The sequence below is a fragment of the Natrix helvetica genome (assembly GCF_964273705.1).
Source record: "Natrix helvetica genome assembly, chromosome: W".
NCBI classification, from domain to species: domain Eukaryota; kingdom Metazoa; phylum Chordata; class Lepidosauria; order Squamata; family Natricidae; genus Natrix; species Natrix helvetica.
Genome location: NC_138555.1, coordinates 84,226,029 through 84,253,344, shown reverse-complemented (window position 1 = coordinate 84,253,344; position 27,316 = coordinate 84,226,029). Strand labels below are relative to the sequence as shown.

At 50.9% G+C, this 27,316-nt stretch overlaps 1 protein-coding gene across 1 annotated transcript; it reads right to left on the bottom strand.

Moving 5' to 3' along the window:
* Window positions 1–461: 461 nt before the first annotated feature.
* On the bottom strand, window positions 462–27,316 carry LOC309400818 (voltage-gated potassium channel subunit beta-3-like; the record flags this gene model as incomplete). The annotated part of the gene is given in 16 exon segments (XM_081969509.1): window positions 462–1,775; window positions 2,962–3,050; window positions 5,626–5,746; window positions 6,803–6,897; window positions 7,996–8,116; window positions 8,226–8,311; window positions 14,879–14,965; window positions 15,771–15,814; window positions 16,259–16,303; window positions 17,012–17,056; window positions 20,310–20,389; window positions 21,975–22,012; window positions 22,721–22,764; window positions 27,063–27,113; window positions 27,115–27,185; window positions 27,188–27,316. Coding segments are annotated over 16 exon segments (1,236 nt in total). The 3' UTR covers window positions 462–1,685.

Genomic DNA, 27,316 nt, shown 5'->3' with positions numbered 1-27,316 from the left:
TCTCAATCCATCACAGGGGAGCCATTTTTCCTTCCCTGGCAATGATGCCGGCCGAGGGAATCCAAATCCATCACGAACCGGCGGTCGTTTCCGAACCTGCCCACTTTCAGACGGGTGAACCTCAACTCCCAGGACCCGAAGATGGCGACGTCCTTTGAGTCCCGACAAGCCCCATGGAAAGCCCCTCAACCCTTTTCTCTTGGGATGGCTTTCCCCTCCCTGATCGAGTCCCCTGCCTTGAGATACCTGGTGGCCTTTCATCTCTTTGGCTTCTGAAGATCGGCTGCAACCAGCAGGCAATGATTGACCCGATCAAGACCGGTCAGCCGACATGGCCCCCATTCCTCCTTGAGAAATTGTGGGGAGGGGGAGAAATCAAACCAAAGGAAAGACGCTGGCTGCTGTGCTACGAGCGAAGAGTCCTCCCCCCCCATTTTTTTGGTAATACACATCCTATCACAGCCAGCTTCTTGACCTTGCATGGGTCACAGTAAGTTTTGCTCCCCCCTATTTTGGGGGGAGGGGGCAGGAAACAATTAAGAATGAAAAGAAGAAATCCCGAAGCACTGCCGGAGAAAATTATATTGGTGAGCAACGGAAGGAAGAATGAGAAAGACCAAAAGGAACGGAGAAGAAAAAGGCAAACTTGGGGAAAAAATTAAAACTGGGGTTTTAAGGCGAGGGGGTCCATTTTGTGCTTCCATAGGTGTGTTTCCCCCCCCCCCACTTGGGTCCAGATCTAGGCCAATCTAACTCGTGGGCAAAGGCTCTCTGTGATTTCTTTACAACAATGCTGGTGTTCGTCCTGGACCGTATTGCAAATTGTGACGGTTTCTTTTGTCGGTGGGTTGCTGCCGGCGTTACGGCTGGTTCGGTGCGTGCACACAGTTGCCTGTAAATAGGTCTGCGCACGCGCAGAACATTAAAAAATGCCCCTCAAAACCATACTGCGGCGAACGAGGAACCAGTTCGGAGACCCAGGCAACATTTCACAACCGCTTCGTACAAACCGGCACGAACCGGTAGCAACCCACCTCTGGTTGAGACGACGACCTCCAGGATTCTCCCCCGGCATATCCAGAAAGGAGACCTTGATTGGGGAAAGCATCTTGCCCCAGAAGGAAAACCAAGCCACGGGGGGGAAAAAAGAGAGAGAAATGGGGTGCAAGGTCCCCCGCACAAGGGACAGAGGGTCGTCATGAAACCGAGGTTATCTTACACCCCAGACACATCCAGGTTCTCTCCGACCGAGATTGTGCTTATTTCTTTAGGTTATTCCCAACCCTCCCCACTCCCTTCCGACAACCCCCACTGGAGGAAGCCAGGCCTCCCCCGGTACGGAAAGGGGTTGCAGCAGCCCTGGGCACCGGCCCAGCCAGGCCAAGGCATTGGGGCGGGGGTCAGCCCGCCAAGCGCGATTGCTCATGCTGTTAGATTTGAACTCGAGACTAAGCAGCCGCCCCGGGGAGGGGTGGAGGGGCAGGATGAAACTTTCTGCTTCACCTGTCTTGGAAGAATACGGATATTTTGGTTCATGCGCAAAGCGGCTCTTCTTGACCACCACCACCCGCCCTTGTCAAAGGCAGCAGCTGGTGGGTGGCGGGCGGGCGGGAGACGCATGGGAGACGGGGGTCCACGGAGGAGCAGGAGGGAGGCAAGTCTGGTGGGGCCGCACGCCGGCCCTCCTACGCCCGGGACTCCTTCTTGGCGTTGGGCTTGTTCCCCAGTATGGCGTCGATTTCCTGGATGACTTGAGGGGTCAGCTGGGTGAGGACCTGTCGGAGGAGGAAGAGGGGAGGGGGTTGTCAGCATGAAAAATGTGGTGCATGCCCTCCCCCACACCCCAGGGTCATATCTGTAATTGTTACGGCTGCCTTCTTGGGTGATTTGAGGTAGGGTCTCTTAAAATGTCACTGATGATGTTATCTAGTTTGGGTAAAGAAACGTCTGCAGGAAAACGACTAAGCACCAAGAGTACCCACGACAGGAAATAGGGAAGGGAGGAAGGGAGGAAGGAAGGAAGGAGAAGAGGGAGGGAGGAAGAGAAAGGACAAAAGGGAGTAAAAGAATTAGGGAGGGAGGGAGGAAAAAGGGAGGAATGAGTAAGGGAAGGAAGGAAAGATAAAGAGGGAGGAAAGGAGAGAAGGCAGATGGAAGGAAGGGAGGGAGGATAGAAAAGGGAGGAGGAACAGAAAGGGCAAGAGAGAGTAAAGGAATTAGGAAGGAAGGAAGCAAGCAAGCAAGCAAGCTTCCTCCCCCCCCCGGAACCCCCAAGGTTGCAGCCCCCTTACGTTGAATTTCTCTGTTGGGGGGTTGGGGGGGGGCTCCATGGATGGTTGGAAGCTACTGGTTCCCCCCCCCTCCCCAGCTTTTTAAACCAGTCTTCATTCAAACCACCTTGCTTGGTGGGAAAAACTACAGGTGAATTGAAAACATAGATAGCGGGGGGGGGGGGCTGCCCTCACCCAGAGCCTCCACCTTGATGGGGTTACATGCAGCCCCCTCCCCCACTGAGTGACTGGTCACCAGATCTCTGGCCTCCTCCTCTTTCCCTTCCCATCTCCACAAACCCCACTCCCTCCTAGCACTGATAGTGTTACCTAGCGGGGTCATAAAATGTCTGCAAAAAACTAGCAAGCTCAGAGAGCAGCAAGGATCTCACACTCCTCCTCCTCCTCCTCCTCCTGTCTGCAAACCCCACTCCCTTCTAGCACTGACGATGTTACTTAGTTGGGTCATGAAACATCTGCAAGAAAACTCAGCTGAGAGCACCAAAGACCTCACCGTCATCCTCCTCCTCCTCCTCCTTTTCACGCATACCACTCCCTCCTAGCATTGATAGTGTTACCTAGGTGGGTCACGAAATGTCTGCAAAAAACTACCAAGCTCAGAGAGCACCAAGGACCTCACCCTCCTCCTCCTCCTCCTCCTCCTCCTCCTCCTCCTCCTCCTCCTCCTCACCTGAATGGATCCCAGGTTCTCGATGAGCTGCTCAGCACTAGAGACCCCCAGGAGCACGGAACTGACCCCTTCTGAGCGAAGACACCAGGCTGTTGGGAAGATAGGATTCCCACCCCACCCCATCCCGAAATAGGTCAGAAAGGAACAAGTTTAGCCTCTTCTCCCCACCTTTCTAAAATTGGTGCTTGCGCGTGGGTGGGAGTGTGATCATTGCCTCTCTTCTCTGGTGCATTCAGGGACAGCTTTCTGCAGGTCCCCCCTCCCCGCTTGCTGTGAATCTGCTCCAGGGGCTGCCCTGATTTCTCAACGTGAGAGGGTCACAGCAAAAGCATCAGAAGCCGGGAAAAAATATGTTTCTGATATAATCTTATCTGTTCACACCTCATCTCGGAAGCTTTTTGGAATCACCATTCTGACCGATTTTCCACTTCTCTGGTCTGGTGGAAGGGACCTTGGAGGTCCTCTAGCCCAACCCCCTGCTCAAGCAGGAGACACTCCTTCTCCTTCTCCAAACAGCACTTGGGAGGGACCTTGGAGGTCCTCTAAGCAGGAGACACTCCTTCTCCTTCTCCAAATGGCACTTGGGAGGGACCTTGGAGGTCCTCTAGTCCAACCCCCTGCTCAAGCAGGAGACATTACACCGGGGGCAGTGTGTGTGTGTCAAACATCGTCATGTCGTCATCATGTGACATATTGGGCTGGGCCAGCCCGTGACGTATCCGACCTCACACCGTTTCAGACAAATGGGTGTCCGATCTCTTCTTCAAAATCTCCAGGGATGGAGCACTTGAAACTTCTGGTGGCAGGCATTTCCCCTGGTTCGTTGTCCTCCCTGTCAGGTAATTTCTCCCGAGCTCAAGGAGAGCCAAAATCCTTAGGGAGAGACGCGGACGCGGGGCTCGCTAGGTTAACAGCATGGAAGTTGTTTGCTACCGCCCGTGTTGGGATTTCCCCCACGCCCCCAATTTTCTGGTCTCCCCACCGTGCTGATTTCCTCATGGTCCCCCATCCATATAACCCACCAGCTGCCCCCAGCCCAGGAATTAAGAAACATCATCCCAACTTCTATCCCATGAGCTGTTGATTCTTCTCTCCATGAACAATCTGCCCCACTTCCTCTCTCCCAGGTTTATTATTACTCCTGTAGTTGTGACTACTCTGCACCAGAGCCGTGCGACCCCTTCAGTTTCAAGGAAGAAAGTCTTCAGAGCGTGCCACGCCCAAAATGCATCCCTGGCACCAGGGGTGAGATTCAAACACGTTAGCAACCGGTTCTCTGCCTGGTTGATGGGTGGCCGTGGCCATGGTGGGTGTGGCCTACTCGGCCTCCTGCACCACGGGTGGGGAGGGATTTTCGCCCTCCCCAGGCTCCGGAGACAATGAGAGGGCGAAAACGGCCTTCCCCCGGGGTCCGGAAGCCCTCCGGAGGCCAAAAACGGGCCCGTTTCCAGACTTCTAGAACTTCCGGGAGGTCCGTTTGTCCTCCTGCCAGAGCCTCAGGGGGGGCCTTGCACTTACTTGGCATCCAAAACAGGCCGAGTGGAGACTCCTCGGAGGGGAGGGGTGGGCGGGGCCATCCAATCCTTGCAAGTACTGGTTTGGTGAACCAGATGTAAAATTAGCATCCAGTTCGTCCGAACTGGTCTGAACCGCCTGAATCCCACCCCCTGCCTGGCTCCATCTCCCTAGACATTGTGGTTTAAGGAGCTGCAAAGAGCTGCTGATTCGATTCTGGGGACTGTATTTTTCATTCTGCTGTCCCCCAAAAAAGTCTAGAGGGACAGAACAACAGAGTTGGAAGGGACCTCGGAGGTCTTCTAGTCCAACCCCCTGCCCAAGCAGGAGACTCTCTACCATTTCAGACAAATGACTGTCCCGTCTCTTCTGAAAACCCCCCGATGTTGGAGCAACTGAAACTCATTGCAAAAGAATCCCAACACAACCGTTGAGAAACACAATGATCAAAATGGACGCGGAAGGGAATCCGTGTTCTGAGCCAGCTCCCCGAATACGACAAACCCTCTGAAGTGAAACTCAAAAGATTCCCTTACTAGGAATGCCGGCAGCCCTGGCAAAAAGTTTCTTTCTCACCGCAAGCTAACAAGTCTGTCCAGCTGGAAGATGAGTAGTTGTCTGCCACATCTATTTCTCTCCGCCCCCCTGCCTTTTATCCCCATAGCTGGGAGGGCTTCGCTAGCAGCAGTGGCTCTTCCATCCCAAGGACCGGCCCATAGATTTCCACTGTTCTCCTCTCTTCTGTCTTCTGCTCATCCACGTGTCAGGCACTGGACCCAGCTGTCCCTCCTCTTCCTCATCAGCCACCTCTGGACCTGGCGGCTGTTGACTCTCCATCTGAAGACTGACGGACAGCCCAGGCTCCGCCTCTGTCTCTCTGTCTCTCTGCCAGCTCCATTCCCTCTTCCCCCTCGGATGCTGACCCGGACTCCCACGCCGCCTCCTCCTCCTGTGATTTGGCTGCTGGAGGGGCTACCCTGAAAAAGCTAGGTCTGGGCCTCATTACGCACACAGAAGGTTTTGCCTGAATCCCCTGATAGGGAGGGACGACGCCTGCCTTAGGGCACTGTTACAAAAAGACACACACGCAGAGACATGCACACACACACACACACACACACACACACACACACCCTCCAGCGTCCTCACCAATAGCCAGCTGTGCCACGGTACAGCCCAGGCGTTCAGCGATGGGTTGCAATGCTTTCACCTTGCTTTGCTGCTTCTTCCCGTCTTCGCTCTGCAGCTTCTCCTTCAGCCACTGGTACCCCTGAAAGAGGAGGAGAGGGCCAAGACCGTCACCGAAGGTCCTCATGGACCAGCAAGCCATAAGCCTCAGCTCAGCCCACCGAGCATCGGTTTGGAGCAAAGTGCTCCCACCCTCCCTTTCAAGGACCTTCTACGTTAATGAATAAGTTGTGAGACTTGGAGCGATGATGAAGTCTCGGCCGAAGACTAAATTTGGGTTAGGGGGAAGGAGCGCTTAAGAGAGGTTTTCACAAGGTAGCACTTACCGCCGGCAAGACTAGCCAAAACGTTTAAAAACGCATCCGTTAAATGTTGGAAATGTACCGTATTTTTCGGAGTATAAGACGCACCAAGATTTTGAAGAGGCAAATTAAAAATAAAAGTTTTTGCACTCGGCAGACCTCCCAAAAATGGCCCGGTTTTTCCCCCCCAAAAAGGGCATGCATAGCCTTTAGGAGGCTTGTAGAGTGCTCCTGGGGCGGGGCGGCAAAAATAAGCAAAACAAGGCCCGTTTTTCGCCAAAATGGGTCCGTTTTTTGTCAAAAAAAAGAGGGCATGCAAAGCCTTTAGGAGGCTTATAGAGTGCTCCTGGGGGCTGGGTGGGGGGAAATTGAGCAAAAAACGGGCCTCTTTTTTGCTCATTTCTGCCCTCCCCAGCCCCCAGGGGCACTCTATAAGCCTCCTAAAGTCTATGCACGGCCATTTTAGTGAAGGGGGCGGGGTTTCGGGAGGCGAAAAATGCTGTGTTCAGTGTATAAGACGCACCCAGATTTTCAGCCTCTTTTTTGAGGGAAAAAGGTGCATTTTATACTCCAAAAAATACGGTAATCAATTTGGGGAACATACCACCACATGTGGTGGACATGTCCAAAAGCAAAAAAAATATCTGGACGAAAGCATCATAAGAATTATTATTTTTAGGCATCATCATTAATTAATTATTTTTCTTATGCCTTCCTAGGCATAATACCAGAAAAAAAAGGGGAATGTATATTTAATATTACATGTTTTGACAGTGGCAATAATTCGATTTGAGATTGTGCTGCATTTCGGCGGTCAAGAACAGTTGGGATCCTACCTTCATGGCTGCCCGGCAGTTCTCCGGCACGCATTCCTCATATTTTCCCGTGATGAGTCCACACGCCAGTGGAGACCAAGTTATGGCTCCTACACCTGAAGAAGGTAAATGGAGCAGGTGGGGTCAGGACGGACAGCAGTTCCTCTTCCTCCTCTCACTGAATTTTCAGGTATCACCCACAGCTTCCCTCAAACTTACTTTGACCTTAAAGCAAGGGACCTCTAGATCCTTCAAGCATCAGCTGATTGGGTGCTTAGCCCATTAACCTTAGGCGAATATACGCCACCTTCACTTCTGCAATGTCCTGTGTTTAGGAATCATGGTTTGTCTCTTAGTTAGGAAAACCCATAAAAACACAACTGAACTCCTTTTGTGTTCATCTCTAGGTCAATGTTTCCCAACTCTGACAACTGTAAGGTGGGTGGACTTCAACTCCCAGAATTCCCCAATCAACATGGAGGTCAATAACCTCAGCAACTTTTAAGATGGGTGGGCTTCAATTCCCAGAATTCCGCAGCCAGCTCTTTTTTTTTTTTACTTTGCTGAATGAAGTCAAGATATATTACGCTTACTGCATACCCACCGTCTATTAAGAAAGTTACCCTATGTGGCTGGCTGGGGAATTCTGGGAGTTGATGTCCACAAGTCTTAAAGTAGCCAAGATTGGAGACCCCTGTTTTAAGACTGGTGGATTTCAACTCCCAGAATTCCCCAGCCAGCCCTTTGTTTCACTTTGCTGAATGAAGTCAAGATATATTACTGCATACCCACCATCTGTTAAGAAAGTTACTCTACATGGCTGGCTGGGGAATTCTGGGAGTTGAAGTCCACAGGTCTTAAAGTGGCCAAGATTGGGGACCCCATATTTAAGACTTGTGGACTTTCAGAATTCCCCAGACAGCTCTCCCCCTCCCCAACTTGGCTGAAATCAAGGTATATTACGCTTCCTGCATACCCACCGTCTATTAAGAAAGTCACCCTACATGTCTGGCTGGGGAATTCTGGGAGTTGAAGTCCACCAGTCTTTAAAGTTGCCAAGTTAGAAAGCCACTGATCTTGGTCAAAGCAGGGTTGCAATGAATAGATGGAGAGGAGGGCAAGGAAGAACGTTATCATGCAGGAGGGGAAAATAGGGAGGGAGGGCTCCCTTCCTGAGACCCCCTCCCAAGCCCTCCTTCCTCCTTCCTTCATACCTATCTTGTGATACAACTCTGGAAGCTGGGTCTCCACCTTTTCTCTCTGGAACATATGATATTCCGCCTGTTCGCACACGGGAGGGATGAGGTTGAATTGCCGGGCCACCGAGTAGGCTTCCTACATTGCAGAGAAGAAAGGGGGGGGGGAGAAGAGATTGAGGAGTGGGGGAAAGAGAGGAACCAACTTCTATACTGTTTCCCCCCCCCAAAAAAAAATCGGAATTTACCATAATCTCCATGGCGCTCCAGCGAGAAGTCCCCCAGTACATGGCCATGCCTTGGTTGATCACGTACGTCATGGCTCGGACAATCTCTGGAGGGAAGAATGAAAATAGAAAGAGAGATCAGCCCTGAAGTACCTTCTCCCTCCGTTTCTTCCTCGCGTTTCAAAGATGGGGAGTCTTTCGTATTCAGAAAAAAAGTTGTGGCCCGCCAGCAGGAGAGAGCCGGACAGTGAGGAGGTTGGGGGAGGAACATGGGCCAGTCCTGGGGGGCTGAGGAAAGCTGAGACGAGGGCTCTGCATCAGAGGCCGAGAGGGAGCTAGACAGCAGCGAGGCAGAGGAACAGCTGGAGCCTGTTCCCAGTGCGCGCATGCGCAGAGCTGCCAGAAGACAAGAGAAAGCAGGGTCGACTTGGGAGTCAAACGACATCTGGGAGGTGATTGGCCCCTCCCACAGGAACGGGGAGGGGGCTTTTGCAGGAAACCCTTCCTTCGGTTGGTTCAAGAGTGGAAAGTTATATTTGGGACTATACGACTACACACGGCCCTGCCATGTGTTGGGAAACTAGCTCTCTGGCAGCTCGCCAAGCGAGATAAGGTTCGTGTGGATAAGCATTCCATGGAAAGACTGTTTGCTGACTTTGAATGAAAGGAACTCGGTCGTGGAAAACAAAAGTGGTTTCGCCGGGACCAAGACTCCGCTCCTTGCTTTTAAAGGAAGCCTGGCTCAGAATAAGAGGGAACAGTAGGTATTCACTTACTTTCCCTACCAGGTCACAAATGTGAGCGCGCTCCACACGTGGCCGGCCATCTGCAGCATGCGCTTTGGCTTGAAAAAGTGCAAAATAGAATGGCACAGAGCTGGGGCAGGCAGGGCGGAGTGGGCCCATGGCCCCACCCACGATTTCCATGACCCGTTTCTGTGAACCGGTCCGAACTGGTTGAATACCAGCTCTGGTTGGAAGGGACCTTGGAGGTCTTCTAGTCCAACCCCCTGCTCAAGCAGGAGACCAGCCTAGACTATTCCAGACAAGGGCCTGTCCAGTCTCTTCTTGAAAGCCTGCAGTGTCAGAGCACCCGCAACTTCTGGAGGCAGTGAGTTCCACTGACTAATTGTCCTCACTGTCAGGAAACGTCTCCTTAGTTCTAAGGTTGCTTCTCTCTTTGGTTAGTTTCCATCCGTTGCTTCTTGTCCTGCTTTCTGGGGCTTTGGAAAAATAGGTCGGACTTCAGCTTCCAGGAATCTTCAAGTTGCCAAGTTGGAAAAGACCCCGATAGGGATCTTAACTTTGATACTAATGTTAACATGCAGGCTGTGGATTTTGAAGGGAAGGGACAGCTTCAAAATCCACAGCCTGCATGTTAACATCAGTATCAAAGTTAAGTTACAAAACACAACCACGAATCCATCTTTATGTTTCCGAGCAACTTTTGTGGACTTCTCTACTTTTAGCAAACTCTAGGAAATTGGAAAACCAATAGGAGTGGGGAGGGAATGGGGATTTTGCAGTATCCTTCCCCTGGAGTGGGGAGGGAATGGAGATTTTGCAGTCTCCTTCCCCTGGAGTGGGGAGGGAATGGAGATTTTGCAGTCTCCTTCCCCTGGAGTGGGGAGGGAATGGGGATTTTGCAGTCTCCTTCCCCTGGAGTGGGGAGGGAATGGGGATTTTGCAGTTTCCTTCCCTAGGAGTGGGGAGGGAATGGGGATTTTGCAGTATCCTTCCCCAGGAGTGGGGAGGGAATGGGGATTTTGCAGTATCCTTCCCTTGCCACGCCCACCAAGTCATGCCACACCCATGTTGTCAAGCCACACACATGTGGGCAAGCCACCCGCGTGAGCAAAGGACATTCACGGCCAGCCGTGCGCTTGCGTTGACAGGATGCAGGTGAGCGAAGCAAGAGTGTGCTCACATTTGCGAACTGGTAGGGAAAGTAAGTGAATACCACCCCTGGGGTTGCTTCAACAAACCACAGTTTGGACAAACAAACCACGCACACACACACACACACACACACACACACAAACAAACACCTGAGTTTAATGCAAATAATGCATACGTCCATCCATTGCCACCTTAGATTTTCAATTTAGCACCACCTCGCTGAAAAATGGGCTAGAGGGTTATTTCTAAATCACTTTCCGTAAGGAATATTCATCACCACCTCTTTTTAATCATTTTTCCTTCAGGAAAATGGAGAAAGTGGAGGAGGAAGTGCGAAATACATTTCAAAGAAATCTTCGCAAAGAACATGGCAAAATGTAGGTGAGTCCACTATAAAAAAAAAAAGCACTGAGAATAAAAGGTTTGCGCTTAAACGCAGTCAGCAAAATGCCCTATAAAGCTGCCAATTCTTTTAACTCTCCCATTTTTAATCACTGCTTGATTTTAACCCTAAAATACAACAGGGTTATATTTTTTTTACTGATTTTTCATTTATTATTACCGGTAGTCCTCCACTTACAACCACAATGGAAGCCCAAATTACTGTCGCTAAGCATTTCTTAAGTGAATTTGGCGAGAGTGCTCTCCGCTGCTGTCGAGCGAATCCTTGCCGTTGCTAAGCGAGTCCCCCGCGGGTTAAGCGAATCTGGCTTCCCTATTGACCTCGGCTCGTCGGAAGGTCGCAAAAGGGGACCGCAGGACACTGCAACCGTCATAAATGTGAATCGGAGGCCAAGAATTTTGATTGCGTTATGCCAGTGGTGTCCAAACTTGGGAACTTTCAGACTTGTGGACTTCAACTCCCAGAATTCCCCAGCCAGCCGGCTGGGGAATTCTGAGAGTTGAAGTCCACAAGTCTTAAAGTTCCCAAGTTTGGACACCCCTGCGTTGTGCAGATACTTGACAAGGTCGTAAGTAACCGTAAAAAAAAAGGCTCGTAAGTCAGTTTTTTTCAGTGCCGCCGTAACTTGGAATGGTCACTAAGAGAGCTGTTGTAAGCGGAGGAGCAACTGTATTTATTTCACAAGAAGGTACCGTGTTTTCCCCGAAAATAAGACATAAAAAAATAAGATTTTCGGGGAGGTCTTATTTTCGGGGAAATAACGTTTTTTGCAATCAGGATTTCTGGATTATTGAAATAGTGGCCGAAACGATAAGACAGCAGCTAAACCGGAGGTGTCTCTTCTTGTCCTTGGCAGCACAAGCCACACACAACTTCGGATGGGGTGGGGAGGGACACAAAGCTTGCAACTACACACTACACACGTCTGCCTCCTATGCAGAAGTACGGCGAGAATGAAACCTAGAGGAGTAAGATGGAAGTAAGCCCCACTGAAGTCAGTTGGGTTTCCTCCTTGGGAAAACACCCAGAGGCTTTCTCTGCCCTGGTCCCTTTAAGAGGGGCGGACTTCAACTCCCAGAATTCCCCAGCAGCCCTCCTGGGAGTTGAAGTCCACCCGTCTTAAAGGGGACAAGATCGGTGAATTAAGTGAATTAAGGGGTTTAGAGACTAGGGCTGGTTAGAGTTAGGAGGCTACTATAGGCAGCAAAGAGGATTCAGGACAAGAAGAAAAGGCAGGAGACAAACTCTCCCATATCTAGTGTGTAGGCAGGCTGGGGAATTCTGGGAGTTGAAGTCCACCTGTCTTAAAAGGAGCCAAGATTGAGAAACAGTGAATTAAGGGGTTAGAGCAGGGGTCAGCAACCTTAAACACCCAAAGAGCCGCAAATGTCCTAACCGGAAGCTGGCCGGAAGTTCAATTCTGGAGCCGACGGGAAGTCCGGTTCCCCCACCATAGAGTCTCCTCCTAGCACGGCATCCTTTTTCCTCTACCTGTCCTACCCGAGAGCCCTATCAATGGTGGAGCCGCAGCAGAGGGATAAAAGAGCCACATGAGGCTCCGGAGCCGCAGGTTGCCAACCCCTGGGTTAGAGACTAGGGCTGGTTAGTATTAGGAGGCTATGATGGGCAGCCAAGAGGAGTTCTGGGTTCAAGACAAGAGGGAAAGGCAGGAGAGACCTCTCAAGCCAGATTCTACCGCAGGTAGTCCTCGACTTACGAAACAACGAAGCTAGTGAAACAGGAATAGGTTTGATTGCACCCACGTCTCCCATTTTGATTTTTTTGAATGCACCTTAAAGCCCTAATTATAGTACGAGGGTCTTCCTCAACACTGGACGTTTTTCAGAAGAGATTGGACAACCATTTGTCTGAAATGGTTTATGGGGTTGGACTAGAAGACCTCCAAGGTCCCTTCCAACTCTATTCTATTCTCTATTCTATTCTCTATTCTCTATTCTCTATTCTCTATTCTCTATTATTCTATATTCTATATTCTATATTCTATATTCTATATTCTATATTCTATTCTATTCATTCTATTCTATTTATTCTATTCTATTTATTCTATTCTATTCTATTCTATTCTATATTCTTCTATTCTATTCTCTATATTCTGAATCCTATTCTATTCTCTATTCTATTCCATTCCATATTTTCTATTCTATTTTATTCCATTCCATTCCATATTTTCTATTCTATTCTATTCCATATTTTCTACTGTATTCTATTCTATTCTATTCTTCCATTCCATCCCATCCATATTTTCTATTCTATTCTATTCTATTCTATTCTATTCTATTCTATTCTACTGTACTCTGCTCTGCTCTATTCCAGTTACCTTAGATTCAGCCTGAATTCAGATAGCAGACAAATAAATTAAAAAAAATTAAAAAAAGAAATCGGGCACTTTTTAAAATTGCTGTCTGGAATGTAAACCTAACACATTAAATCCGACCCATTGAATTTAACCCCTTTCGACTAAAGGTGGTGGGGAAAATCCACATTGAGAGGCAACCCCAAAAGACCCCCATCTAACTAGCCCTTCCTAAAACCTGGGGTCTCCTCACTGGAAGCGCGACAAGGACAATGAGGGTCACACAATTACCCCCCCACCCCGAAAATGTCATTCGCTCTTGGGGGGAAAATGCAGATTTAAAAGCCTCTGCAAACTTGTCTTCCACCAGCCTCTGCCCCTTTAAGACGGGTGGACTTCAACTCCCAGAATTCCCTAGCCGGCTATGAATTCTGGGAGCTGAAGTCCACCCATCTTAAAGGGGCAGAGGCCGAGAAAGACTGATCTATACACCTAACGTTGTAGGTGGTTTTTTGTTGGTGCCCCTCCCCTTTCTAAAGGCTTGAGAGGTCCGGGGTGCGAGAGACAACAGGAGAAGCAGGAAATTGGGGAGGGGGCTCACAGGGAGGGGGATCTATAGTACCTTCCAGCAAGAACACTCGGAAATTCAGGTCGCCCTCTGGAGGAAGGAGAAAACCAATGAGACGGGCTGGAGTTTTCAGAGCTAAGCCTGGTTGGCTGGGCACCAGAATTTGGGTCTGGGGGTGTCATATAGGCCCCTGGGGCAGCTCACCCCTTCCCCTGCACCCCCTCCCTAGAAAAAAAAGGGGGAACAGAGGCCGTTGCCTTCACTAGGGAAAAACATCTCCGCACATTAAGGGAGTCACGTCTGATTTGACGACCATTTCCCCGACGGTTGTTAAGCAAGTCGGGGCAGTTGTTAAGCGAACCGTACATTTTATGTTAAGCACATCTGGCTTCCGGCCCAGGAGGTCATAAATGGTGATGCCGGGACCTGTCGTTAGATACCAGCCCCCAAATTTCGATGACGTGGCCCTGGGGATGGTCGTTAAGTACGAGGACTGGTCATAAGTCGCAGATCTAGCCCCTTTTCCCTTTCTTCTTTCTTCCTTTGCCACGAAGCGCTTGGCTCTCCTATTTCTTATCTTTTTCCTGCATGTTATTCCCTTGAAAGAAAGCAGCGTCGAGGGGGACAGATGTGCAAGATGTGCTCAAGAAAAGTCAAGATGGCTGCCACTGTTGCCGCCATCTTGACTGGTTTTTTTTACTACCGCCCGCAAAATATTGTCTCTGGAATATTTGTTTAAACTCTGCCGAAGATCCAAAGTGTTCTATAATGACAGAGGAACGAGTGTGTGTGTGTGTGTCTGTGTGTGTGTGTGTGTGTGTGTGTGTATGCGCCTCTGTGTGTTGTCTGTTGTAGTTTTCCTAGAGCAGAGGTCTTCAAACTTGGCAACTTGAAGATTTATGGACTTCAACTCCCAGAATTCCCCAGCCAGTTCTTTTCTTCACTTTGCTGAAGTTGAGATATATTACGCTTACTGCATACCCACCGTCTATTAAGAAAGTTAACCTACGTGGCTGCCTGGGGCATTCTGGGAGTTGAAGTCCACAAGTCTTCAAGTCGTCAAGGTTGGAGATCCCACATTTAAGACTTGTGGACTTCAACTCTCAGATTTCCCCAACCAGCTCTTTTCCCCCCACTTTGCTGAAGTCAAGATATATTACATTTACTGCATACCCACCGTCTATTAAGAAAGTTACTCTACGCAGCTGGTTGGGGAATTCTGGGAATTGAAGTCCACCAGTCTTAAAAGTAGCCAAGTTTGGAGACCCCTGTCGTAGAGAGACACTCATTAAATGGTTTAAAAAATAAGAATAATTGTGGCGAGATTATCCTGGCAAGTGGTAAAAAGGTATTTTCTTCCGGGTAGACACGGGAGGCAGCTCTTACTCGAAATGGAAAGGCTGGGAAATTGGGGGTCCCTTAATCCTGACCCCTAAAGTTAGAGGGCGTGGGGGGGGAGAAGACGAGAAGAGAGGAAGCAAGCCCACCCACCTTCCATGGGGCTGTTAGCATCCATCCGGTTAGCGAAGACGATGTCCACGTATCCCAGCTGGAGTCTCTGCAGGGAGCCTTTTAGCCCTGGGAAATGGAAATGGGTGGGGGGTGGGGGGGGAAATGTGGAATTAGAAGTGCCAAAGTGGGAGGGCTGGGGATGATGGGAGCTGGGGGGGGGGTCATCATTGAGGAGCTTGTAGTCCATCCTTCCATCTATCCATTCGCTCTTCCACCTACCCATCCCTCCGTCCTTCTGTTCCTTAATCCGTCCTTCTACTCATCCTTCTTTCCTTCCATCCCTCCATCATTTCATCCATCCATCCCTTCCATCCACCCATTTTTCCGTACTTAAATCCATCCTTTCATCCATCTACTCACCCTCCCTTCCTTTCTCTCCCTTCTATTTATCTTCTCCCTCCTTCCCTTCCTCTTATATATTTTTCACCCTTCTTCCTTCTATTTCTCTTCTCCCTCCATATCTATTTTTCTCCTCCCTTCCTTTCTCTCCCTTCTATTTCTCTTCTCCCTCCCTCCCTTCCTCATATATTTTTCATCTTTCTTCCTTCTATTTCTTCTCCCTCCATATCTATTTTTCTCCTTCCTTCCTCTCCCTCCCTCATCTTTTTCCTTCCTTCCTTTCCCTCTCATCTTTTTTCCTTCCTTCCTTCCTCTCCCTCCCTCTTCTTTTTCCTTCCCTCCTTCTTCTCCCTTCTATTTCACTTCTCTCTTCCTCTTATCTATTTCCCTCCCTCTCTCTCCTACTTAAAGCTGATCCCGCTTTCCATGAATTGTCCCCCGTCTCCCCTCCCTTGAGACTCAGTTCCCATCCAGGCCTCAACCCTCCAGCCCCCTCCCCTCTTTCCCCATTCCCCTGCCACCCCCTTCTTACCCTCAATGATGTGTTTCCGGGACAAGCCCCTTTCGGTCTCCGCCCTTTGAAGAAAAGAAAAGAAAAAAAAAGAGGGTGAAAGGTCACCTCCAGGCCCAGCTGCCCCTCCCACCCACCCCCATTCCCCAAAGGGCAGTTAGATGGGTTTTTTTTGGGGGGGCACCCAAGATAAAAAGTCCTATGGGAGAGGGTGTCAGTTCCTGTTTTCCACAGCATCACAATAAAAAAAACCACAGCCCTATGCACATGCAGTGACATTTCCCCCCCCCCACCCCCCAAAGTGTCACCCTGCCGGGGAGGATGGTCCTTGTAGTCCAATGCCATCGGAAGCCACTTTGGAAAAGGCGACACTGAAGAAGGGGGGGGGGGATCTGATTTTCCTGCAATTCTGGGAGACTGGGGGTGGGGTATGTGTGGGGGTCCCTCCCTGCTTCCCACTGCACAGTGGAGCCCCCATTTCCTCCCAGTTTCCCCCTCGGGCCACTTACTGGCCTCCCCAGTAAATTTTGGTGGTGACCACGTAGCTGGAACGCCTGCAAAAGGAAAGCAAAAAAAAATAAGTCCAAGGGGGAAAAGTCGTCAGGCAGAAGCCCCCACAACCCCACAGCCAGAAATGCAGGCAGTCCTCGACTTACGACATTTCATTTAGCGACTGTTCGAAGTTACGTCCCGGAGAAAAGGGGACATAGGACTGTTTTTCACACACACACACACACACACACACACACACACACACACACACACACATACGGGGTCAAATGCCCGTGAGCGGAAACTCAAAGACAGTTGGCGACGGACTCGTATTTATGATGGTGGCCATTTCCGCCAAGCCAAGTCCAAGGGGGGGAGCTGGATTCGCTTAACGACCGCGTGACACGCTTAACAATGGCAGGGATTCGCTTAAGAGCGGTGGAAAAAGAAAGGTTGTGAAATGGAGCCTCTTAACGTCCGTCTCCCTTATCAGATAAGCGTCGAGCTCCATTGTGGTCGTAAATCGAGGACTAGCTGTATGCAATTTTGCAAAAGGTTTCACTGAAGGTAGGAAGAATGAAGGGGAATCCCCCTAAATTAGCCAAGGATCCAGATGCTGAGACTCCGCCCCCTTCGATGACCTCACAGCCCCACCCACTCTCAGCCTCTGCCCTTCCAGGAAAGGACCCAGCTGTCAATCAGGGTTATTTGGGGGGAGGGGGCATCATGGGTGCCAGCAGGGACCGAGGCGGGGTCTGTGTGTGCCTTACCTCCATCCTTTGCTCTTCAAGATATTCCCCAAAGTTTTCTCTGCTCTGGAAGAGAAAAAAGGTAGAAGGAAGGATATAGAAAAGAGGAAAGAAAGAAGGAAAGCCAATATAAAAGAGGAGGAGGAAAGAAAGAAGGGAGGGAGGGAGGAAGGAAAAAGAATGATGAGGCAGGGAGAGGGGGGAAAGGAAAGAAGTGAGGGAGGGAGAGGAAGGAAGGAAGGAATAAAACAGGGATCATCATGAGAAGAAGTGAGAGAGGGAAGGAAGGAAGGAAGGAAAAAAGGGATGATGAGGAAGGGAGGGGGAGAATGAGGGGAAAAGGGGGAAGGGAGGAAAGGAAGGGAGGGAGGGGAGAAGAGGAGTGACAGAGGGACGGAGGAAGAAGGAAGGAAAGAAGGAAGGGAGAGAGGGAGGGAGGAAAATGGATGATGAGGGAGGAAGAGGAGGCAAAGGAAAGAAGGGAGGGAGGGAAGGAGGGAAGGAAAAAAGGGATGATAATGAGGAAGGGAGAACACACACACACACAGAGTCCTCGGCATGGAAATATCATTCCACCCTCCTTTACAGCCCCCCTCATCGTTGATGCCCCCCTCCCCCTTTGCGCCCTCCCCTCTTGAGGGACGGGAGCTTTTCACGGCTGTAAGAATATCACTTGGTGGCCTCCCTACCTCCCAAGATGCTTGCTTCCTTGTTCAGCCACTGTGTTGGGAAATTGTGTGTTGCTTCCAGAAACAACAACAACAACAACAACAACACACACACACCAAGAAAGCCCTACATAATCTCTCTCTTCCCACCCCCACTATTGACTCCCACCATAACCCTGTCTTTCTGCCTAAGCAGGGGGCTGGACTAGATGACCTCCGGGGTGCCTTCCGACTCTTGTCTTAGTCAGGAGGAACTGGGATGGAGGCTCCTTTTCTGACAACCGATGTTATTCCGGGACAGAAGCCTTTGTGGGCAAAGGTGCTGCCGGCATCCTGATTTTGATTGTCGTTGTTGTCGTTGTTTTAGCACGACAAAGGAACACAATTCTCCTCTTACAACATGACGTTTTTGCAGCAATTGGGAAGCGGATGAAATGGCAATCCCATAATAAGCCTTCCAGTTGAGCGAGGCCCATTTGTGCATTGGTGTGTGCACGTGTGTGCAAGTGCACAATTTGTGTGTGTGTGTGTGTGTATGCCCTGTGGGCTACGATTTGTGCAAAGGCCCCGTCTGTCTGCTTGTCGCTGATGTGATTGTGTGCAGTTCAGCTCCACCTGAATTCACCCCTTCTAAATTTTCCATCATCCTTGGAAAAAAATATTTCTCTTTCTTTCTCTCTTTCTTCCTCTTTTTTCTCTCTCCTTCTTTCTTTCTCTTTTCTCCCTCTCTTTTTCTTTTTCTTTCTCTCTTTCTTTCTCTCTTTCTTCCTCTTTCTCTCTCATTTTCTTTCTTTTCTCTCTCTTTCTCTCTCATTTTCTTTCTCTATCTCTTTCTTTTTCTCCTTTCTCTTTCTTTTTTTCTCTCTTTTCACTCATTCTCTCCCACTTTCTCTTTCTCTGTCTTTTTCTTTCTTTCTATTCTTTCTCTCTCTTTTCTTTCTCTCTTTTCTTTCTCTCTCCCTTTCTCTCTTTCTCTTCTCTTTTTCTTTCTCTTCTTTCTTGATCTCTTTCTTCCTCTTTTTCTCTTTCTTTCACTCTCTTTCTCTCTTTTCTCTCTTTCTCTCCTTTCTTTTTCTCTTTCTCTCTTTTTCTTCCTTTCTCTCTTCTCTTTCTCTTCCTCTCTTCCTCTCTTCCTCTTTTTCTCTTTCTTTCTTTCTCTCTTTCTCTGTCTCCCTCCCTCTTTCATTCTCTCTTTTTTTCAGACACACACACACACACACACCGTTTGGACGGATCCCCAAATACAGAATGACAGAATCGTGTCACCGACTCTGAAACTGGCCTGATTCGAGAGGGAAACGCTCCCAGCCAATGCTTGGCTTGCGAAGCGACAGGCGAAGAGAAGAAAAAAACACACCAAGGGCCGTCTCATGGAAAGGAAGGACATCTCCAGCAGGGATAAAGCCTCTGGATTAGAACAGAGCGGTTAGAAGAGAAGAGGGCTCCTGAGCATGCAAGAAAAGCACCCCTTTCTCCCTGCAAAAAACGTCCCAGACTGTTTTCTGAGATTGGAAAAAAAAAAAAGACTCTCTCTGCAAAAGCACCCAATGAGGTTTCTGAGCATGGGAAAGAAAAGCGCCTTTCTCTCTCTGCAAAATGCTCGAGGGGGCCCCTGAGCGTAGAAAAGTGCCCTTTTTTCTCCCTGCGAAGAGGCCAAGAGAGTCTCTGAGCATGGACAAAGTGCCTTTTTCTCCCTGCAGCGGGCAAGAAAGTTTCTAAGCCTGGAAAAAGCCATTTCCCCCCCTCCGTGCACGGTGCATAAGTGGGCTCCTGGGCATAGAATTTCCCCCCTATCAGTGCAGAGTGCCTGCACAGCTGGGCAGCCTGTGAAATGCAGGGGGGGCTGTTTGATAGATCTGCCCTAATGCACAGAACAGCCACAGGGGGAGTTAAAAGATTTTGTCTTTTTTTTACTTTGATTATTCAATTGATAGGCTTGGCAGGACAGGCACAGAGTGGGGTTGGCGCCCAGGACGCCACGTGGGGGGCTGCGGTTGAGGTGACCCTTGGCCATGCCAACGAGAGCTAAGGGAACTTGGCAGCGGTAGGGCAGGGCCTAGACCAGTCATCGGCAACCTTGGCCTCTCAAAGAGCCACAAATGTTCTCACTGGAAGCCCCCCTGTTCAATTCTGGAGCCGACGGGAAGTCCGCTTCCCCCACCATAGTGCGGCGTCCATTTTCCTCTACCTGTCCTAACCGAAAGCCCTATCAATGGTGGAGCCGACCGGCGACAGGGAGCCACAGCAGAGGGATGAGAGAGCCACATGTGGCTCCGGAGCCGGAGTTTTGCTGATCCCTGGCCTAGACAATTCAATTCCTTTTGCAACGGAGAAATATTCCCTTTTCTTTCTGGATCAGGAGAGAACGCAGAACGCAGAATCCCAGGGCCGGAAGGGACCTCAGAGGTCCTCCAGTCCAACCCCCTATTCGATTCTGGGCAGAGCTTGCTGGACGGCAAACCACACAGCCTTACTGCCCCCAATCTCCCAATTAAAAGAGAATCTACGCCTGTTGAATCTCTTCCCGGCCCAGGTGACACAGCTGCAGCTCAGTCTGCAAACACTCTGGATCCTGTCCATCTGTCCCCCCCCCCCCCGTCCTCATTTTCCCCCCACCCCAAGAAAGCCAAGAGTGCGACAGCCCAACCTACTTGCCAGAAGCATAGACTTCGGCCGTGTCAAAGAGGTTGACCCCGTTTTCGTAAGCGATGGTGAGCACGTTTTCAGCCACCTAGAAGCAGAAAAAGAAAAGGGGGAGGGGTTTTTTGAGAAAAGAGGAAGGGGGCTTTTTAAATCTGAGAGGCTTCACTCTACACAGACACACACACCCCACACACAAAGCCTCTCTTGCACAGTTAGAAAAATCTGCCACCAACCGCTCAACTCCTGCCTGTTAATCAATCAGAAGAAAGGGGGGAAAAACCCTTAGAAACTTTTCTATCTATCTTGGCTTTCGGGGGGACACAAGTGTGCATGTGTGTGTGTGCATGCTAGGAAGAGGGGGTCTTTTCAATTTTGAGACTTGGAGAGGAAGCTGAGGTCAATCTACATCTCTTTTTAAAAAGGAAAGCTCGGAACTTTAAGATGTTTGGACTTCAACTCCCAGAATTCCCCAGCCAGCTCTTTCCCCCCCACTTTGCTGAAGTCAAGATATATTACGCTTCCTGCATACCCACCATCTATTAAGGAAGTTACCCTCCATCACTGATTGAGGAATTCTGGGAGTTGAAGTCCACACATCTTAAAGTGGCCAAAGTTGGAGACCCCTGATTTAAGACCTGTGGACTTCAACTCCCAGAATTCCCCAGCCAGCTCTCCCCCCCCCCCTGCTGAAGTCAAGATATATTACGCTTCCTGCATACCCACCATCTATTAAGAAAGTTACCCTATGCGCCTGGCTGGGGAATTCTGGGAGTTGAAGTCCTCAAGGCTTAAAGTGGCCAAGGTTGGAGACCCCTGATTTAAGACCTGTGAACTTCAACTTCCAGAATTCCCCAGCCAGCTCTCTTTTTTCCCCACTTTGCTGAAGTGAAGATATATTATGCTTACTGCATACCCACCGTCCATTAAGAAAGTTACGCTATGGGGCTGGCTGGGGAATTCTGGGAGTTGAAGTCCACCCATGTTAAACGTTGCCAGCTTTTGAGAAACACTGCTCCAGTCTGATATCGTGTCCGGTTCTGACACCCCATTTTAGGAAAATCAGAAGAAATTCAGCGAAGGGCGAGGAGAGGACCTGGAGTGTGTAGCCCACACAACTTTAATTTTTCTTAATTCCGTCAAATCAAAATAGATTCCTCCTGGGAATCTCCCTGCTGCAAGATCCCAACAAGGTAGACCAGAGTAAAAACCCCAATTTATAGAAACCAGGTTTTGTTTTTAATGGTCGTAGTTAAGGAATCTTGCACGACTGAATGCGCTGTATGGTTGTCGGAACGAGAGCTTCGCTGAGAGGGTTTTTTTCTCCTGTTATGTTCTTGGCTGGGACTGGAGACTCTCTCCTCTGTCCACTACCTTGGTGGCCAGATCTCCTTCCTGTCCTTTGGACCGTTACATCTTTCCTCCACAGTCACGAAATGAGTAGGCGGCAGAGGTGGGTTCCTACCGGTACGGTACGGTATGACTGAGTAGGTAGTATCTTGCCGGGCCACGCCCCCGAACTGGTTATATCAGCGGCGGCATCTTTTTTGCTTTTGCATGCGCAGAAGCAATTTTTAAATTACTGCGTATGCGCCCAAAGCGCGTCCCTGAGCGAACCGGCAGTAGAAGAAGCCAGAACCCACCCCTGGACTAAGCGGGCAAAGTTTGAGACTCACCTCATCAGAGATCTGGGATCCAAACGTCACCCAAGTACCTATGAGGGAAAAACAGGCTTTTGAAATAGGATGATCGATTGAGTCGCTTGCTCCTCCTGCTAAGATTAGCAACAGTCGGAAGGGGCTTCGGAGGTCCTCTAGTCCAACCCCCTGCTCAAGCAGGAGACCCTATATAGCAGTGATGGCTAACTGTTTTCTGCTCGTATGCCAAAATCGCGTTCACATGCATGAAAGCGCGCCCACGGCCACACCCATAATGCAATGCTCCCCCCCTCTGTGCATGCATGCGTGCGTGACCCCCCCTGCTCCCCCCATCCCCCTTGCACGTGCCCTCCCCCAGCACATATGCGTCACCCCCCCTCAAGCCCCTGCGACCAAAAATAAGTTGCGGGGTGTGTGCGCACCCTCCCACAACCCACTTTGTTCCACTGGTTAATTAATGGAATAAGAGATCGAAGAGAATTAGAAGGGACCTCGGCGGCTGGCTGGGGAATTCTAGAAATTGAAGTCCACAAGCCTTAAAGTTGCCACGGTTGGAGACCCCCTGATAGACCTTATAGTCTCCTTAACATTGAACCATCTGGTTACAGACTCCGTGGTGGACCAGGAATCCGATTGGCGAAGGAGGAAGCAACGAAGGAAGAAGCAACAAACACACCCAAGAAAGTTTCCCAAAATTGAGGGAACCTACCACCCTTCGGAAGTATTCTGCACCACCGAAGCCCACCCAACTCAGGGAAACTCACCGAGGCCAAGACAGGAGACGCGCAGACCAGACTTCCCAAGGTTCCTGAAACGGGGAAAAAAATGGGAAGGTGAAATTGGGGTGGGGGGAGCAACTATCAGTTAAGCCTTTGGGCCCTGGGGGTGGCAACGGGGGTCTGTGGAAATGGCTTTGGGAGGCAGGAAGAAGACCTGCCGATGAAGCAAGAGAAGAGGCAGCTGAGCCCTAAGAAGGAAGGTGGACGTGGCAAAAAAGAAGGCACCCTCCCAAGTCTCTTCAGCTGTAAAACTAAGAGGGGGGGAAACATACTTTCAGGAGTGATGTCAGTCTTGGGAGGGATAGGAAAAACGCCTGGAAGTACACATTCTACTTTATTGTAAGGTTACATTAGCCGAATCTTACAAGGCTCAAAATTCATCTTTCTCCCCCCCCCCCCTTTACAGTCTAAGACACTAGTGAGAGTGTCTTCCGAGATCGCTTCTTCCCATGTCCTCATTCCTTCTGTGGGCGCAGCTGCCTTTTACCTGCCTCTTGCCTCGTCTTCAGCTCTTCCTGTTCCACCCCCCTCCCAAGATCATTCGCACATGCCATTGCAGGTAGTTCTCAATTTACGACCACGATTGAGCCCCAAATTTCTGTTGCTAAAGGGAGTCATCTGTTAAGTGAATGTGGTCCTGTTTTTTTCTTGGCTTTTTATTCATTAAGTGAATCACTGCGGTTGCTACGTTAGTGACATGGTCGTTAAGTGAATCTGGCTTCCCCAATGGCCGTTGCTCCTCAGAAGGTCGCAAAAGGGGATCACGTGACCGCAGGACGCTGCAATGGTCATAAATACGAGTCAGTGGCCAAGCCTCTGAATTTTTATCACGTGACCTTGGGGTAGCCGCAAACGTCATAAGTGTGAAAATGATCCTAAGTCCCTTTTTTCAGTTATAACTTTCAATGGTCACTAAACGAACGGCCATAAGTCGAGGACTACCTATACAAGGTTCCTGCTTTCCGACGCGAGGTGTTCACCACCAACGGAACAATTGTGTTTCACGTACGCTTTCTTTGAAGTATAGCGTGCCCCCCCCCCATACACTATGCAACAGTGTTCTGGCGCTGCCCAGCATGCTGGGAGTTGTAGTCCAACACATTTAGAGGAGAAAATGCAGGCCAGAAAAACCCTCCAGGGGTGAGCAAGCCGCGTTTCCATCGCTGCTCCTTCTGGGCCGTGTTCCTCCCTGCTTAGTGCCCAGGGTGACTCTCTCTCTCTCTCTCTCTCACCCGTCGGATTAGGGAGTTACCCTTTTGAGCAATAACAAAGTTAAAAATAGATGGTTTGCGCTTTGGAGAAGCGAGTCACTCCCCGCTTCTAATTGCTGGGAGGAAAACAGGCCACGAACCACCCCAGTTTCATGTGGGCAGCTATTTCCAACAAATATTAATCCTCTGAAAAAGGGGGGGCGGACGACAACCCACAGACCACTGCTGGGGATTTAAATGTGGGCCCGAAATCCCATTTCTTCCCCCCCCCTCCTTGCTCTCTTCCGTCTTTAAGAGAAACGAGACGAGAGTTTGCAGGACGTTGAGCGAGTCTCAGCCTCTCGGTCGGATTTGGATCTCGCTGCCGGTTTCCGTGAAGCGACCGTCGTCTGCCCCATCTGCTGGACGTGGCCACCCCGCTCCCCACCCGGCCCAGAGCCCAACGTGGCCACCCGCGTCAAAAGTTTGTCCGCCCCGGATTTTAATCTGCCCGCCTGGATTAGCAACGTACCGCTAGGATTAGGATAAAATTGGGAAGGGGGTTTGGAAGAGAGCCAGATCCCAAGAAGGATCTGATTTGGGGGAGGGGGGAGCAAGAAGGAGTTGGATCTCCCAGCTGGGATGGTGGCTGGCCAGCCCCCAACCCCTCCCCCCAGGCCTGATTCGAACCCCCCCCCCTTATCCTCTGTTCTCCTGGCATGATGCCATCTGCCTCTTAATCCTTTTAGAGGTGCCCATCACGCCCCCCTCCTCTTCCTCACCGCATGCCAAGCGCCTCTCCTCCCCCTCCTCCTTTTCCTCACCCCAGTTGCACCTCTCGCAAACACACACACAGCACACAAGGACACAATCTCACCACACCTCTGCAGCCCGCAAAGCTTCCTTATGAATATTCTTTGGGGCACGCAGGGTGTTTTTTTTTTTCGGCGAAGGGAAATCTTTCCTTTGGAACGGAGCAGAAGGCAAACCTCGACCCTTTTAGAACACAAACACACACAAACACACCCACACCCTTCGCTGCCTCTTTCACAGGGCAGGCTGAAACTCAGTCCATCTGGATTTCATACCTGACCAGGTGGGAAAAAGTGTGTGTGTGTGGGGGGGGGGTTGTTTTCCACCAGCTGTCCAAGTCACACAACACTTTAGTGGAACAGTAGGGGGGTTTCCCACCCCCTCCCAGCCCCCTTCTTTTTACAAGGGGACCCCCAAAGTCTTGCATCATTCTTCCCCCCACGACTTCCCATCTGCAAGAACCCCAAATTTTTTTTCTGAAAAGGAGTCAATTAACTTTCGGGTTCATCCCCCATCGAACTTGAATTAAAATGGCAAAAATGAAGCAGGAGGGATTTGGGAAATTGGAGGGGAAGCTGGGAGGAATGTGGGGGGTTATTTTTTTGGGGGGGGGGCTTTGCAAGGACCCTTTGGGACTCCTGGATAATGTTTTCCCCTTCTGAAATATCCGTATGGGCTGCTTTGAGATCTGCTAGGCTGCATCTGGGAGGATTCACGTGGGTTTCTATTTTGGGGAGGGGGGGTTCGGCTCCCTCGACCCCCTTTTTAATGCCCTATTCTAGAAAGTACGAACCCCAGAATCTTGATGGTCACTCCATGACCCCGCTCTCCAAATTGTCAAGAAAATAAGAAACCACTTTCATTCATTCCTCGTCCCCTGTCCCCCCCCCGCCCTCTGACAAGAGGGGACACAACGCCCCTCCCTCTTTCCCTGCTGTCAAAGTGTCCCAGAAATCCGCTGGACTGGAACACAGCACCCGCCCGCCCCCCCTTTTACACATACTGGTTTCCATCTCCCCCCCCCCGAAAACGCATCGCTGCCAACCTCCGTCCCAGCAGACAATGGGACACCCCCTCCCCCAATCTTCCACTGCAATCTTCCGACTGCGTGGCTGATGGGATTTGTAGTCAGGCAGCATCCCCGGGCGACTGGCGCAACACGGCTCCCTTCTTCCCACTTTAAGGGCCCCCCAATGAGACTGCAAAAGCAGGTACTCAGCGGCCGATGGGATGTGTAGTCCTGCATCCCCTTGGGGAGGGGCTCTTCAGCACAGTCCCATCCCTCCCCCCTCACTTCTCTCCCTCCCTCCCCCCCCCCCGATCAATTTTCTCCCCGCAATCCGCTCCTCCCCCTGGACCTTAGTCCGTGCAACCTTCAGCAACACCAGCCGGTGGTGAAGTCCTGCACGGCCAATGGGCTTTGTAGTCCGCTACCCTTGGGGAGGGGTGTTCCCTTGGGGAGTGGGGGGGTCATTACACCTTGACCCCCACCCTGATGTAATCAGCCCCCCCCCCGTCCCCACAGGCACAGACTCCAAGCTTCAGCATCACCGGCTGCTGGTCAAGTCCTGCGTGGCCGATGGGCTTTGTAGTCCGGCCCCTCTGGGGAGGGATGTTCCCCAGCCTGCTCTAATCAACCCCCCTCCCTCCCCCCAAGAACAGACTCCAACCTTCAGCATCAATGACCCCTGGTCAAGTCCTGCGTGGCCAATGGGTTTTGTAGTCTGGCACTCTTGGGGAGGGGTGTTCCCTTGGGGAGGGGGCAGCTCATTACATGTAATCAGCCCCCGCTCCCCACAAACAGACCCCAAACTTCAGCATCACCAGCCGCTGGTCAAGCACTGCGTGGCCAATGGGCTTTGTAGTCCTTGGGGAGAGGTGTTCCCCAGCTCGACCGTCCCCCTGCCCACCCTAATCAACCCCCTCCGCCCCACAAGAACAGACTTCAACCTTTAGCATCACCGGCTGCTGGTCAAGCTCTGCCCAGCCGATAGGTTTTGTAGTCCAGCACCCTTGGGGAGGGATGTTCCCCAGCTTCACACTCCCCCGCCCGCCCTAATCAACCCCCCTCTCCCTCCACAAGCACAGATTTCAACCTTCAGCATCACTTGTCAAGTCCTGAGCGGCCAATGGGCTTTGTAGTCCGGCACTCTTGGGGAGGGGTGTTTCCCAGTTCCATCCTCCCCCCTGCTGTAATGAGCCCCCCCACCCCTCACAAGCACAGACTTCAACCTTCAGCATCACCTGCCGCTGGTCGAGTCCCGCGCGGGCGATGGGCTTTGTAGTCCGGCTCCCCCTCCTCCCAGCCCCTGAAGCCCGCTTACCGATAGTTCATGCCGGTGGCTCGTCCGGTGGACTCCCGCAGGAGGAAGGCGAGCTGGTGGGGCAGGGTTTGCCCGGACGCCCGGACGCCCCCCGCCAGCCGGGTCCCCTTGCCCGGGGCTTGGAAAGCGCCGTTGTTCCCCTGGCCGGGACCCCCGCCCGCCGTGCCCGCCGCCCGCCCGCCGCCCCCGCACAGTCGGTCATCGCTGCTGCGGCTCCGCAGGTTCTGCTCGGTGCAAGCGATGGAGATCTGCAT